At 47.1% G+C, this 15294-nt stretch overlaps 2 protein-coding genes and 1 long non-coding RNA gene across 3 annotated transcripts; all 3 read right to left on the reverse strand.

The window, feature by feature from the left end:
* Nucleotides 1-9119: 9119 nt before the first annotated feature.
* LOC115324805 lies at nt 9120-11797 on the reverse strand. Its single transcript, XM_042291586.1, has 19 exons — nt 11732-11797; nt 11602-11673; nt 11442-11522; nt 11312-11383; nt 11149-11232; nt 11019-11090; nt 10856-10939; nt 10726-10797; nt 10563-10646; nt 10433-10504; nt 10273-10353; nt 10143-10214; nt 9980-10063; nt 9850-9921; nt 9690-9770; nt 9560-9631; nt 9397-9480; nt 9305-9338; nt 9120-9184 (listed from the first exon to the last, which is right to left on the reverse strand). The coding sequence occupies exons 1-19, from the start codon at nt 11762-11764 to the stop codon at nt 9120-9122; spliced, it is 1371 nt and encodes a 456-aa protein (XP_042147520.1). The 5' UTR covers nt 11765-11797.
* A 104-nt stretch (nt 11798-11901) lies between these two features.
* LOC121836827 lies at nt 11902-12240 on the reverse strand. Its single transcript, XR_006078015.1, has 3 exons — nt 12182-12240; nt 12022-12102; nt 11902-11963 (listed from the first exon to the last, which is right to left on the reverse strand). It is a non-coding gene; the product is annotated as an uncharacterized LOC121836827 (long non-coding RNA).
* A 67-nt stretch (nt 12241-12307) lies between these two features.
* On the reverse strand, nt 12308-13245 carry LOC115324786. Its single transcript, XM_042291587.1, has 7 exons — nt 13191-13245; nt 13061-13129; nt 12901-12981; nt 12767-12838; nt 12607-12687; nt 12478-12545; nt 12308-12395 (listed from the first exon to the last, which is right to left on the reverse strand). The coding sequence occupies exons 2-7, from the start codon at nt 13115-13117 to the stop codon at nt 12308-12310; spliced, it is 447 nt and encodes a 148-aa protein (XP_042147521.1). The 5' UTR covers nt 13118-13129; nt 13191-13245.
* Nucleotides 13246-15294: the final 2049 nt, after the last annotated feature.

Below are 15294 nucleotides of genomic sequence, written 5' to 3' on the forward strand. Positions count from 1 at the left end.
CCATCTAGCAAACGCAAAGAAAACCCAACGTTATCATACTCTAATCGGCAAATGACAGCACCTCCATACTCAGGCAAAATTAAGTGACGCGTGTTTAGAGGTGTGCGCCTCCACCCGAAAGAAGCTCCGTGCATCCAGAGACGCACTGCTTAAATGCTTTCTTTAAAACTTTCATGAGATGTTGGGGGAGACAATGGGGAAACTGCTATACACAGGGTGTCTTTTTTATTCTTTATAGAATATTTGAAAAAAAAAGAGGTGACACCCAGATGGATGCCATCTTCACTGCATATTTGCGGGGCTCGGCGGCCATTACATGGCTGAGCAACCGTTGCAATACATTCATTAATTAAGCAAAATCTGTTAATCATTTTCTTAAGGAATGGTTTGATTGCCCTTGTGGTAATTGCAGTTTTAAAGCCTAACCCAAGTGAGGCAATTTGCAATAAGGCAACAAGCTGTGAGATATTCAGTTTTAATTTTGCTTTCCCTAGCCCAATTCAAAACCGTGCAATGAACAGTGCGACTGAGCAAGAAATGATGCGTCGAAGAGTGACCAATGTTGCTTCTCTCCCTCCATCACTAACTTGGAAGTGTGATACTGGCGTTGCCACCAGAGACACGCTGTCGAGAAAGTGACAAGGGGCTTGAAACACCTGTGGCACTCTTCTACGCGTCGTAATCAGGCGCGTCTTCAGCTAAGAAAGGCAAAATTGTAACGATGAACATCTCAAAAGTTGTTTTTAGAGCGCAGCTTTTAGGCGCCCGTTTCTGGCTTGAGCAGCGTCGGCATTAGCATAACTGTATTGTGCATGATGGGAAACGTCCCACAATACACCGCGGTGACGCGCGCGTTGTATTATTATGGGATGTTTCCCATAATGCACCATGCAGGAGGGAGGAGGGGGAGGATGGGAAGGAGGAGAGAGGATGAGGAGCAGAGAAAGGGAGGAGGAGGAGGAAGAAAAGGAAGAGTGGGAGGAGGCGAGGAGCATGGGAGGTGTAGATGAGGAGGGAGAAGGAGAGGGTATGGATGAGGAGGAAAGGCATCCCGTCCCCTCAGTACCCCCCCCCCTCCTCCTCAAGAGCTGCGCTCTAACTCTGTGTTACAGGGAGTTGTAAACGGCTTTCACTTTTTTTTTCACAAACTGTCTCATTTGGATTCGCCTTTAAAGGAGCACTCCGGAGCTTTGAGAGATGATGTCTTTTTTATGCCTGTATCCCAATCTACCTGCTCTAAGCATTCCAAAGATCCAAAAGTTACAATCACGTGCGGCCTACTTCACTTCTAAAAATGTGATCAAAGATCATTCATCTCGGACCTACAGATGGTGCGCCGCTTAACCCGGCCGAATATGGTCAAACGATGAACTGCGCTCGTCAGCCAATCGCAAATGATGGCTTCTTGCGCAAACAAGCAGTCGACTAGTCCTGCTCATCTACACAGGAAGTCATCGCTCGCAAGTGACTGATGAGCGCCATTCGATGTTCAACAATATTCGGCTGGGTTCGGTGGCGCCATCTGTAGGTCTGAGATTCGTGATCTTTAATCACATTTGTGATAGTGAAATAGGCCACACAAGATTGTAACTGTTTAATTTTTGGGAGGCTTAGAGTAAGTTACGGCCATAAATATGCCATCTTCAAAAGCTCTGGAACTACCCTTTAATAATGGCTTCCCTTAAAACTGCAAATATGACATGGCCCATTAAACCTTTAAATAATAAAGTTAAATAACAGATTTTGGTTGATTAGTCAACACACTGGATACTTTATTCATTCACCTAATGTTTGCAGAGCCCTACAGATGTCTTGTGAAGACTGCATCCAAATATCTACCACCTCCTTTTTTTAAACTTTGGAAAGGATAAAAAATAATGCCCAGTGTGGTGCACTTTAGGTGATTTTCTTTGAGACACTCTGTAATGAAACAACACACAGTAGAGGCCTATGGATGCTAAAATAGCTGTCAAACTTGCCAACTGCAAGGTTGTTGATCTGTCTCATGGCAACACACACTATGACACTTTCATGACGTGTTGTGAAGATCACCCTGCCACTGGCTAAGCAGATATGCAACACCTACTTCAAGAATTTGGGCAGTAGTTCATTCTCCGGCTCCTTGATATTGAAATCTACGACTGTGATGGGCATGTCGCATGAGTCTGTCAGTCTCATTGTTCACTTGTTACACCTGTGACAGTTACATAGTGCAAGCTGTATGATATGTCCAACTATAATCTATTACCTTCTATGAAACAATGTTGGGATGCTTTTTTGCAGAAGTAAGACGGGCAAAGAAAGTGCACGTGTACTGAAATTGTTCTCAAAAGCTACTGGTGATGGCCAAGGAGAATGTATGGTCGATCTCACAAGTCGGCCTCTCTGTCTAGTCAAGCTTCGAGCCTACCTCGGCACCATTTTTGTCCAAAGATAGTCAATTTCTATGCTGCCAAACCAACCGTACAAACTATCCAACTGACTGACAAAATCGGAGGTGGGGGGGGAAGGTTGTCAAGAAATGTTTTGCAATTCAAACCTGCTTTTGGCAATGCACAATGCCAGTCAGCAGACAGTGCTCACCTTATTGAAGGTGCTGCACACAGATGTAGGAGGCAATCATGTTAAGGGTGTGCAGGGCGCATGGAGCTTCCATTCCCACAGAGGGCTGCGGGTGTGGGCTCTATACTCACCCTAGCATTGACTAACTGCATAGGCTCTGGTAGCGCAAGACGGTACTGACCTGACTGGCACTTGCACTGTACGAGCACTCGTGCAACCGCCGAAGCATCATCCAAAGCAATTAGCCCTGCTTTTAGCACATGCGGCCGACATTAGTTCATGCTAAGGTGAGACGAAGTATTGACAACTTGTACGGCCAAAAGCTTTGCTGCAATCGGCCCACTATTACTGGTCGAGAGCTGACTGCGATGTCGTTAGTAGGATCTAATTGAAAATAATAAGTGTAGCTCCTGACCGTCAAATTGCACCATGTTGCATTGAGCAGTTGATGACTACAAGTTTCCACCATACTCTTCATTTGCACTATTAGGCTTGTAGTGCCCAATAGGTGACCAGTAGCCACAATCTCCATTTCTGAATTGAATCCAAAGTCACTGGGTACGGAAAAATTAATAAAAGTGCCATCAGCCTGGCGCACTTGATCAACAGTTGCGCCAGGCTGAACGTGAAAGTTTGCGATGGCTCTGGCGGCATTGAAAAATGATATTAGTGTGGCAAAAAAGTGAAGGTAAGCTTATCTGTGGAGATAAGCTAGATTAAGAGATAAAGGGTGTCTGCAATGCCGAAGACGCTGATATTGATGATGAACGCTTTCAGTGTACTGACGTATCACAGTGATCTTGTGGTCACGCTTTCAGAAGGACCCTTTAAGTACTGTGACGTCATGAGTAGAAACCATTAGAGAGAACCATTGCGATAAGCCGCCAATAGCAGGAAATTTCCCGAAAATTTCTGATGCTTCCCTCAGCACAGTGCGAGTCTTTGTAATGTACGCTTTTTAGTATTTTTTACCCATTTGCAATGTGGGACGTGATCAATCAAGGTGCCGTGCTGCATCGTCCAAGTAGGCAAAAATTTTCTGTTAATGGACAGACTTTTTTTTCTTTTTTACTGAGGTAAGTTCATAAAATCATATTTTCACTGATAAAATTCACCACTTAGCCACGCCACTGAACAAAATGCAAGTGCGATCCGATGAGGAAACAACATTTCGTAGTCCATTTACACTGAGCAACATCTATTGGGTTCATGTCATACAAACCTCAGGTTACCATTCCTTTATAGCATTCTGAAAGGCTGGAACACCAGTCTGTTGAATCTGACCTACCATGTTCATTATGTTTTCCTTCTGATGCTTAGCACCACCATAGTTGTATGCTAAAATATATGTATATCATGCGGTAAGTATAAAATTATTTGTACACTGAATAAGCAATGGGGGAGTTACCGGTGTACTGGTAGCAGATGACTTGCTTCCATCGTGAAGATACTCCAGCGATCATGTACACGAGGGCATGGGTTGCGGCTGGCGGCTCGGTGGTCGGTGCTTCAGGCACGCCCATAGTCACGTGACCACGGATGGAGCTGGTGCTGGGGTCATACTCAAACTTCTCGACGATGGCCATCTCGTCCAGCAACAGTACGCATTTGCGCTCCTGTGGCTTGAGGTGAGGCACCTTCTTCTCTAGAAGCTGGAATACTTCTCCCAGCACCCCGGGCTCGAAACGGATGCCTAAAATACAAGATTTTGCAGTTTATTCAGATTATTACATCCACTCATACTAGTATCTTGGGAGCTCAAAATGGATTCAACGAAGTTCGAAGGACTAGACACGGCGGTCCTTCATTTCACCAAGCTTTCAATCTGTTTAGCGGAATTATAATCTTCATTACGACATTTCAACACTTAAACTGACAAAGGCAAGGGCACAAAAGGCAGTTTTATCTTTTATACGCACTGAACTCGACCCCAAACAGACAAGCATGCCAGTAATGCCACGCGCGTTGCCGAGCAAGGACGTACGTGGCCAAATGGTTACCGCACTTGGCTGTCACACAGAGGCTCCAGGTTCGATTCGAGGGAGCTGAATGCTCTTTTATTTATTCTTTCAACTTGGCGTTCTTGTAAGTTCGAGAACATTGTCGTCCGATTGAGTTTCAGACGTTCTGCGAGACGAAAGTTCTACGCAGAATGTTCCAGAAACTCACGCGGGTACAAGAGGTGCTCTGCGTGGTGAGCCGGAGTCAGTCTCGACCCAACGCTTGATCCTGCCGTCACGCTGCCATCAACGCTAGGCTTTCTCATATTTGTTTTGGGCACAAGTTCGCCCCATGAAACATTTAGTTTGTTTCAGTTTTCGTCGCCTTATCAATTGTCATTCGTGACAATATAATAAGAACCAACCACCTTGATTTGAAGTTAAAATTAAAAAAAACGGTAGCTGTGAAACACCAAGATAGAAGCTAAAGCAATCCCAGAAATATACAATTGTGCTCTCCGGTATTTTAATTTTCAAGTAAACTACATAGCGTATAATTTTAATGGAACAGGATAATGCCATGCAACAATTTTTTCGCTGATGATAAATTCTGCATAAACATAATCCTTGATGCTCTTAACCTACAAAACACAATTTTTCTCTCCACACTATGGTAGTTGCAAAAAAAAAAGACTAAAACAAGCAGCCTTCTCCCACTTAACTTGCAGCCAGTACAAGTTGCCATGCGATCTGCTATTACTTATATGCCGTTCATCAAAGCCATGGGCTGGGGATGGTAAAGCATGTAGCACGCAGCATGTGGTGAGCTCCAAACAATCTTCAACGTTGGCTATTCTTGTGCAGAGGTTAGCCAAGAGCCACTACCCAAATGCACCGATTGTCAAGAGCCCAGCTCGATTGTTCATGCAGTTCTCCTCAAAAACTCAGGTGTCTCATTTAGCTATCGTCACCACATGGTGCTCCCCCTGACTGTAACCAGGGTTATCTTCGGGGCGATATTATATAGCAAATTACGTTTTAGCAAATAGGCTGTTCATAGCCCTCGGCAAAGTAGGCTTTCAGCAGACCATGCTACATGCACTCACCCTTTACTGTCGCTTGGGGGAAATGAGATTATCAAGCTCAAGCGTGAACCACCTAGGGCAGGAATAACCAAACTGCTCTTTGCGGGCCGAAGTGCGGCTCTCGTGGGGCTCAAATTAAAATAGTTTGGCTGAAACACGAAACTTTATAAAAATGTTACAGTGGGGAACAGGTGGAAAACATGACATTAATAATACTGGGTTTGAAGCAGGCACGTAGCCAGGAAAGGGACCCATGGAGTTGCCTCTTCAATCTTCAATTTTGCTGGGGCCTCCTCTCCTCTCTCCCCCTCATACAGGATTTTGTCCTGTATGAGTGGGAGGGAGTCAAAATCCTGGCTACGAGCCTGGGTTGAAGTTGCGATTTCGTTGTCAATACGCATCTTTATTGGCCTCCTGATCCAATAAAGATCAATATAAATTTTACATTAAGTTGTACTAATGGTCAGGTGGAGGCAAATCAGCTAGAACATAATCTATTGCTTTTATTTTCTAGCTTCTTTGCAACATCCTCGCATGGTAAGATGAGGCAGCATTAGCTTTGTTTGAAACGTTCTGCCCAAAATTGTTTACAACCTTTGCTTATTGACCTACATTTTCATTTCATTTCATTTATTTACCTCAAGGGCGTCTTTGAGGACGCATTACATGAGGGGGGTAGGTGGTACATGCATTTGTAACAACATAGTCACACAATTTTCAAACACAGTCATTGTTATAACAAAATCATTGCAATCAGCCCAGCACAGTTTACAAAAAGGAAGTCACATCGTACGTACACAACTGCAATTTTGAACTGGACGTAACTATATATAAAACAACAATTTCAATATGAAAAAACGGAAAGTGACTATGAAAACAACAAACAAGCATGTACGTGTACTATTCATGCCACAGGCGCTCGCACATTGTTTTAAATTCAACGGGATTTGTGTTAGTAACCATCTCGTCTGGCAAGTTATTCCATTCAGTAATCAATAATATTAAGGGTGAAAACAGGAATGAATTAGTGTGTGACTGGTATTGCTGCACCTTACAGGAATTATCGGTTCGAGGAGAAATATAATGTGCGGAATGACAATGGGTGCTTTTAAAGCACGAGTTGCTGTAGTACAAGTCATGAAAGTAACATATGCGGTAAATATTGCGCCGGGTAGACAATGGAGCCAGACCCAAATTTATTTTTAAAGCTGAGACACTAGTTTGAGGCGAAAAGTCGTTTGATATCAACCGGGCTGCTTTGCTTTGGACAGATTCTAATTTGGAAGAAAGATAATTTTGATGCGGATGCCATATGATACTTGCATATTCTAGTTTAGGGAGAATAATTGTTTTATATGCTAGCAGTTTTGTTGAAGTGGGGGCCAGGTGTAGGGTGCGCCTTAAGAAACCTAGAGATTTAAATGAGTTGGTGACTAAGTTATCGATCTGTTGTTTCCATGAGAGAGTTTCAGAGATGTTTACTCCTAAGTATTTGTATAGTGAAACACATTCAAGTTGCTGCATGAGTAACGTATATTGGCTGTATGATTTGTTTGTTTTCGTAGTAACGGTCATTTTGGAGGACGTTATGGTCTGTCGGGTCTAAGATTTTTCTGTAAATAACACAATCATCTGCGAATAGGCGGATGGTTGAGGTAATCGAAGAGGGAAGATCGTTGATATAAATGACTTATCGACCTACATTTGCTTATTAAAATTGTTCTTTTACAAATGATGCAATGCAGCAGCCTAATGAAGAAACGAGGTCACTGTTCCGGGTATGCACACAATCAGTAAAAGCTACTAAGCCGAGTCATCTAATATATCCTCTTGATGAAAGCGTTTGGTTATAGCGTGAAATCAAAGCACTACGAAACATAATTTCAACATTTTAACCAAACTTTAAGTATGATGAAGAAGGCTTTATAAAATAATGCCAAGATCACATGAAAGAAACAATATTTCCATCATGTACCTACGCCGCCGCCCCGCCCTGCCCGCCCTCCCCCAAACCATATGTAGAGCGAGTTTGGTCAATAAAAGGAACGGGCAGAGCCAGGGCGTGCGCCAGACGCAGAAAGGAGGCTTGACGTGCTCACCCAATCAGAAACCGAAAAACACCCCTAGCGGTGGTAGCGAGAAACAGTTTTAATAGGCGCATAAGAGTTAAATGTAGTAACTCTTTAAAGTTGAAAATATGGTCCACGTGATGTTTCAATTATGATCATGGAAAAAGATGTAAGAATTGAATGTGCCGCTTGAACTCTGTTTTGCTCGGACAAAGTCTGACCGCTCAGACGGCAGATTCCCGGCTCTCGGCCCCTGGCATGTGGATTATGTCATTCATTCTGCTAGGTTTTTATTTTGCATGACCATGAACGAAAAATCACGTGCAGCATATTTTCAGCCACCAAAAGTTACTCCGACGCACATATTTATTTTGTTTCTCGTGACCACCAGGGTATGATTGGCGGCTTCTGGCTGGCCTCATTCGAATTTGTGAAGGTGACCTGGAACACACCCAGCCTGCTTTCGATCAATGGCGCCACATCATTTACCTCCTATACATCCTACCTTACGGCGAACTCTCTCTAAATACAACTCTTATCCCCCTCCCCTCCCCCTCCCACCCCGATGCAGCTCTCGAAACATGAACAACTTTGCTTGTGGCCCTTGGACATTGTCAGTGTGACCACCCCGGACCTAGGGTTTACCGCAGAGGGTTCAGTAAGCTAACCTACCAAACCATAGAGCCATTGCTAACATGAATGCCACCATTAGCTGAAGTGCCGTTCAATGAAATGTCGTGGTTTTGTTTTCGTTTCTTAAAACATTTTTCGATCAAGTGAATGCCTCCTATCATCTTCACAGTTACAACAGTGAGCTTAGAAAAAAATAATAATGCAAAACATGGCTTTCTTTTAACCTTAAATTCATTTCCCAACAGAAACTTCTGGGTTTATCGTGCTACATGGAAGTATACTGAGGACAAACTAGTGCTAGTATGCGTGCAATGAGATAAGCATTCGAACCCGATATGTTTGATCTGCCCCTTTATATCACACGGAACTAAATAAAAAAGAAACCACGACACCACTTCATTACATCCAGAAAGTTTGTGGAGACTGCAAAATAGTAGAGTTACTACAAAGATATTACATCTGCTAACAACCAACAGGGAGCTTTGAGGCAGATGAGTAACCCAAGAACAAACTTGCCTTCAAGTCTCCGCCTCAGCGTTCTGGACGATGGCAATGGGAAGCCCCCCTCCAGCATCAGGTCGTAGCCCGTGCTGCCACAGGCAAATCGCATCTGCAAAGACTTTTTAACAGTCTCGTTAGACCACTTGGATCCCCTGTTGCTAGTTCTTGACAAAGCTAACAGTTGATCCGCAGTGAAGATCTTGCGCAAGTGTGTGTGGAATGTAGCTTCCCGTGTCTTCTGCAAAGCAGCCTGCCTCACCAAGCAGCGGTTCTCATTCTCCAGGTGCTTAATTCTCCTCTTCATCTGAAGAATTACATCTTCGGTGAGTCTAGGTGAAATGAGCGATGGACATACAGGGTGCAGGGTCCTTGTCGACGTCCCGGCCACTGCTTCCTGGAATCATGGCATGGGAACCAAATGATTCTCCACGTCACAAAATCAATCCAAGCTGCGTAGGAACCATGGGAGTACATACCCTGCTGGTGGAGGCTCCGTCGCTAGATCCCTTCGCACCGGTCTGGAGATGCTGCATGGCCTCTGCTGCCTGCTGTAAAAAGTGTGGTGGTGTCATTTCACAGCTACGCAGGTCTCATGAAGACACTTACGTAGCACAACCCGCTGGTTGCTGTGAAGGGCGTCGTCCCAAGACAGGCCTGCAGGGTTCCCCTTGAGGTCCCAGCCGCTGCCTCCTGCAACCACGGCATGGGGACCGAATGATGCTCTGTGTCACAAGATCGATGCCAGCTGTGCGAGAACCATGGGACATACCCTGCTGGTGGAGGCTCCATTGCTAGATGGCTCTGCACCGGTCTGGAGGTGCTGCATGGCCCCTGCTGCCTGCTGTAAAGAGTGTGGTGGTGTTACCTCAGGGCTACGCAGGTCTCTTGAAGACACTTACGTAGCACAACCCGCTGGTTGCCGTAAAGGGTGTCGTCCCAAAAGAGGCCTGCAGGGTTCCCGAGGTCCCGGCTGCTGCTTCCTGCAATCATGGCATGGGAACAGAACGATGCTTCGCATCACAAGATCTATTCAAGCTGTGCAGGAACCATGGGACATACCCCGCTGCTGGAGGCTCCGCCGTGGAATGTTTCCGCATCAGCCTGGAGCTGCTGCATGGCCCCTGCTGCCTGCTGTAAAGAGTGCGGTGTTGCTACTTCAGGGCTAGACAGGTCCCCTAAAGACACTTACGTAGCATATCCCGCTGGTTGTGGTGAAGGGCGCTGTCCGAAGACAGGCCTGCAGGGTTCCCCTTGAGGTCCCGGCCGCTGCTTCCTGCAACCACGGCATGGGGACCGAATGATGCTCTGTGTCACAAGATCGATGCCAGCTGTGCGAGAACCATGGGACATACCCTGCTGGTGGAGGCTCCATCGCTAGATGGCTCTGCACCGGTCTGGAGATGCTGCATGGCCCCTGCTGCCTGCTGTAAAGAGTGCGGTGGTGTTACCTCAGGGCTACGCAGGTCTCTTGAAGACACTTACGTAGCACAACCCGCTGGTTGCCGTAAAGGGCGTCGTCCCAAAAGAGGCCTGCAGGGTTCCCGAGGTCCTGGCTGCTGCTTCCTGCAATCATGGCATGGGAACAGAATGATGCTTCGCATCACAAGATCTATTCAAGCTGTGCAGGAACCATGGGACATACCCCACTGCTGGAGGCTCCGCCGTGGAATGTTTCCGCATCAGCCTGGAGCTGCTGCATGGCCCCTGCTGCCTGCTGTAAAGAGTGCGGTGGTGCTACTTCAGGGCTAGACAGGTCCCCTAAAGACACTTACGTAGCATATCCCGCTGGTTGTGGTGAAGGGCGCTGTCCGAAGACAGGCCTGCAGGGTTCCCCTTGAGGTCCCGGCCGCTGCTTCCTGCAACCACGGCATGGGGACCGAATGATGCTCTGTGTCACAAGATCGATGCCAGCTGTGCGAGAACAATGGGACATACCCTGCTGGTGGAGGCTCCATCGCTAGATGGCTCCACACCGGTCTGGAGATGCTGCATGGCCCCTGCTGCCTGCTGTAAAGAGTGCGGTGGTGTTGCCTCAGGGCTACGCAGGTCCCTTGAAGACACTTACGTAGCACATCCCGCTGGTTGCCGTAAAAGGCGTCGTCCCAAGACAGGCCTGCAGGGTTCCCCTTGAGGTCCCGGCCGCTGCTTCCTGCAACCACGGCATGGGGACCGAATGATGCTCTGTGTCACAAGATCGATGCCAGCTGTGCGAGAACAATGGGACATACCCTGCTGGTGGAGGCTCCATCGCTAGATGGCTCCGCACCGGTCTGGAGATGCTGCATGGCCCCTGCTGCCTGCTGTAAAGAGTGCGGTGGTGTTGACTCAGGGCTACGCAGGTCCCTTGAAGACACTTACGTAGCACATCCCGCTGGTTGCCGTAAAGGGCGTCGTCCCAAGACAGGCCTGCAGGGTTCCCCTTGAGGTCCCGGCCGCTGCTTCCTGCAACCACGGCATGGGGACCGAATGATGCTCTGCGTCACAAGATCGATGCCAGCTGTGCGAGAACAATGGGACATACCCTGCTGGTGGAGGCTCCATCGCTAGATGGCTCCGCACCGGTCTGGAGATGCTGCATGGCCCCTGCTGCCTGCTGTAAAGAGTGCGGTGGTGTTGCCTCGGGGCTACGCAGGTCCCTTGAAGACACTTACGTAGCACATCCCGCTAATTGCCGTAAAGGGCGTCGTCCAAAGACAGGCCTGCAGGGTTCCCGAGGTCCCGGCTGCTGCTTCCTGCAATCATGGCATAGGAACAGAATAATGCTTCGCATCACAATATCTATTCAAGCTGTGCAGGAACCATGGGACATACCCCACTGCTGGAGGCTCCGCCGAGGAATGTTTCTGCACCAGTCTGGAGCTGCTGCATGGCCCCTGCTGCCTGCTGTAAAGAGTGCGGTGTTGCTACTTCAGGGCTAGACAGGTTTCTGGAAGACACTTACGTAGCACAACCCGCTGGTTGCTGTAAAGGGCATTGTCCCAAAACAGGCCTGCAGGGTTCCCGAGGTCCCGGCCGCTGCTTCCTGGAATCATGGCATGGGAAAAAAATGATGCTTCGCATCACAAGATCCATCCAAGCTGTGGAGAAACCATGGAACATACTCCGCTGCTGGAGGCTCCGCCGAGGAATGTTTCCGCACCAGTTTGGAGCTGCTGCATGGCCCCTGCTGCCTGCTGTGAGGAGTGCGATGGTGTTGCCTCAGGGCTACACAGGTCCCTTGAAGACACTTACATAGCATATCCCGCTGGTTGCCGTAAAGGGCGTCGTCCCAAGACAGGCCTGCAGGGTTTCCGAGGTCCCGGCTGCTGCTCCCTACAATCATGGCATGGGAACAAAATAATGCTCCACATCACAAGATCCATCCAAGCTGTGCAGGAACCATGGGACATACCCCGCTGCTGGAGGCTCTGCCGTGGAATGTCTCTGCACCAGTCTGGAGCTGCTGCATCGCCCCTGCTGCCTGCTGTAAAGAGCACGGTGGTGCTACTTCAGGGCTACACAGGTCCCTTGAAGACACTTACGTAGCATATCCCGCTGGTTGTGGTGAAGAGTGCTGTCCGAAGACAGGCCTGCAGGGTTCCCCTTGAGGTCCCGGCCACTGCTTCCTGGAATCATGGCATGGGAACCAAATGATTTTTCACGTCACGAAATCAATTCAAGCTGTGTAGGCACCATGGGAGTACATACCTTGTTGGTGGAGGCTCCATCGTAGATGGCTCTGCACCGGTCTGGAGATGCTGCATGGCCCCTGCTGCCTGCTGTAAAGAGTGCGGTGGTGTTACCTCAGGGTTACGCAGGTCTCTTGAAGACACTTACGTAGCACAACCCGCTGGTTGCCGTAAAGGGCGTCGTCCTAAGACAGGCCTGCAGGGTTTCCGAGGTCTCGGCTGCTGCTCCCTGCAATCATGGCATGGGAACAGAATGATGCTCCGCGTCACAAGATCCATCCCAGTTGTGCAGGAACCATGGGACATACCCCGCTGCTGGAGGCTCCACCGAGGAATGTTTCTGCACCAGCCTGGAGCTGCTGCACGGTGCCTGCTGCCTGCTGTAAAGAATGTGGTGGTGTTACCTCAGGGCTACGCAGGCCTCTAGAAGGAAGACACTTACGTAGCGCAACCCGCTGGTTGCCGTAAAGGGCGTCGTCTCAAGACAGGCCTGCAGGGTTTCCGAGCTCCCAGCTGCTGCTCCCTACAATCATGGCATGGGAACAAAATAATGCTCTACATCACAAGATCCATCCAAGCTGTGCAGGAACCATGGGACATACCCCGCTGCTGTAGGCTCCGCCGAGGAATGCTTCTGCACTGGTCTGAAGATGCTGCATGGCCCCTGCTGCCTGCTGTGAGGAGTGCGGTGGTGTTGCCTCAGGGCTACACAGGTCCCTTGAAGACACTTACGTAGCATATCCCACTGGTTGCGGTGGAAGGCGCTGTCCGAAGACAGGCCTGCAGGGTTCCCAACGAGGCCCCGGCTGCTGGTTCCTGCAATTCCAGCATGGGAAAAGAATGATGCTCCGCGTCACAAGATCACTCCACGCTGTGCAAGAACCATGGAACATAACCTGGTAGTGGGGGTGGTTCTCATTTTAACCGATTCACACTTTTTGTTCTTGTATGTGCCTTCACATTTTAACCTTCTCAAAATAACTCCTTTTCTCATTTCGACTCTTCTCAAAACAAACTTTCTAATTTTATCCCCTCTCAATCTCAGTTTTACAGATTACAGAAAAACTATTTTATTTTGAATCTTCTTGAAACAACTATCATTTTATCCCTTCTCAATAAAACTCATTTTTACAGCCCTCAAAAAAAACTTTTGCGATCGGACCCTTCTCAAAACAACCTTTCACTGTTTATCCACTCTCGAAGCAACTTCTTTATTTCAGCGTACTAATTAATTTATCTTTGTGAATGGGAACTTTTGATACTGCTATTAACCTGGATTTCACTAATCAGGCGAACGGGAACGGCACACATTTGTCAGCAGGGTAGTTTGTTCTGGCGGGAAGACTGCCTGAGGATATCGTATATGCAAACTGACATATCGCATACCGATAAAGAGCATGTTCTTAAATCAACCGAGAGTTCCCATTGACAGCCTAGTGAGAGTGCCACTTTCATTTTATTATGTGGACTGCTGTACAGAGAACTTGTAGAAAACTGGTAGCATTGGCATTCATGCCTCTGAGCAATGCTTAGCATGCTTGGGCATACTTACACCAAAATGAGGGCTCCCTTGTTGTCCACATTATTATATCTCTACTTGTCTTCCTTAAAGCCACGGTTACGAGTAGGAAAGTGCTTCAAAATTGGAATCCTGGAAAAAGGGGTGCTCCGACAAACAAACGGGGAAAATCACGAGACAACAATAGTGTCATGCCCGAGAGGGTAAATATTAGGTTATTTCCTTCATTGTTTTTACCAGAAAAAGTGAGGCCCCAACCCGGATCTATATAGAGTGTCCCAGTTATCTCGAACCAAGATTTTTAATAAGATGACTAAGTGCTCTATGCAAACAGAACTAATGTTCTTAGTAGGTGTCTTGGCAAAGAGTCACAATATTTTTATTTAGCCTAATTAATTCATTAAAAGAAATTAGAAGACCTTAAAATGTTGAATCAAGGAAAGGTGTAAATTTGCAAGTTGTAGAGAGCACCCGCTCGACGTGTTTTAACATATGGTATGCTTTGCCTGCTTTTTATTCAAACCTTCAAAGAATGCCTATTCACGGCCCACCTTTGCGCCATAATTGGGTGTTCAAAAATAGCACGTTGTCTCGGGGTACCATATTTGACGGTCATTTCGTAAGGGCTGGACAAAAGACACACACAAGGTGCACTACGATACAAACACCTCACTTCCAATTGACATTTATGCCCTTTTATCAATATTTTAAAATTAGGTCAATTTCTCATTAATTCTTTAATTAGAATCAATGAAAAATACTGCTTTATAGAAAAGGTGACTACTAACAACAGACAGTTGGTTTTAAAGCACTCCTTTTTTGAAAGCTTGGTTCGACATAGCTGGAACACCCTGAATATGCGCAGGTATAACAAGTGGAAGTTCCAGGTGTGGCAGAGGCCAGAAGTGGGCTAAGAAGAACAGAAATGCCTCGGACATACTGTGCCACTTGGCGACGCAAATTTCTTTGCGTGATTTTCTAAACAAGACTAGGGCAAACTCTCTGCTCCATCTCACCATAAGTCGACGAACAACAAAGGTTACGGCCCACGTGAGCCAATCAGTGCGACGGAGTGAAGCATGGGCACTGTTTCACAGAGGGGTAATGCTCAGTGACGGCGAATGTCAGTGGCTCGCCTTAAAGGGATACTACAACGAAATTTCGGCGCTCATTTTTTGGTCTATATGTGTTCAAAGGAGCAGTATCACATGGAACATACCAATATCTTGTTAAAAAAGTCACAAAAAGGAATTTTAAAACGAATTAAACGATTAGCAAAGAGCACCTGGTGGATGTCGCTAACGCCTCGCTTGTAAT

This window comes from Ixodes scapularis, unplaced genomic scaffold (assembly GCF_016920785.2).
Source record: "Ixodes scapularis isolate PalLabHiFi unplaced genomic scaffold, ASM1692078v2 PGA_scaffold2__306_contigs__length_199485367, whole genome shotgun sequence".
Taxonomy (NCBI): domain Eukaryota; kingdom Metazoa; phylum Arthropoda; class Arachnida; order Ixodida; family Ixodidae; genus Ixodes; species Ixodes scapularis.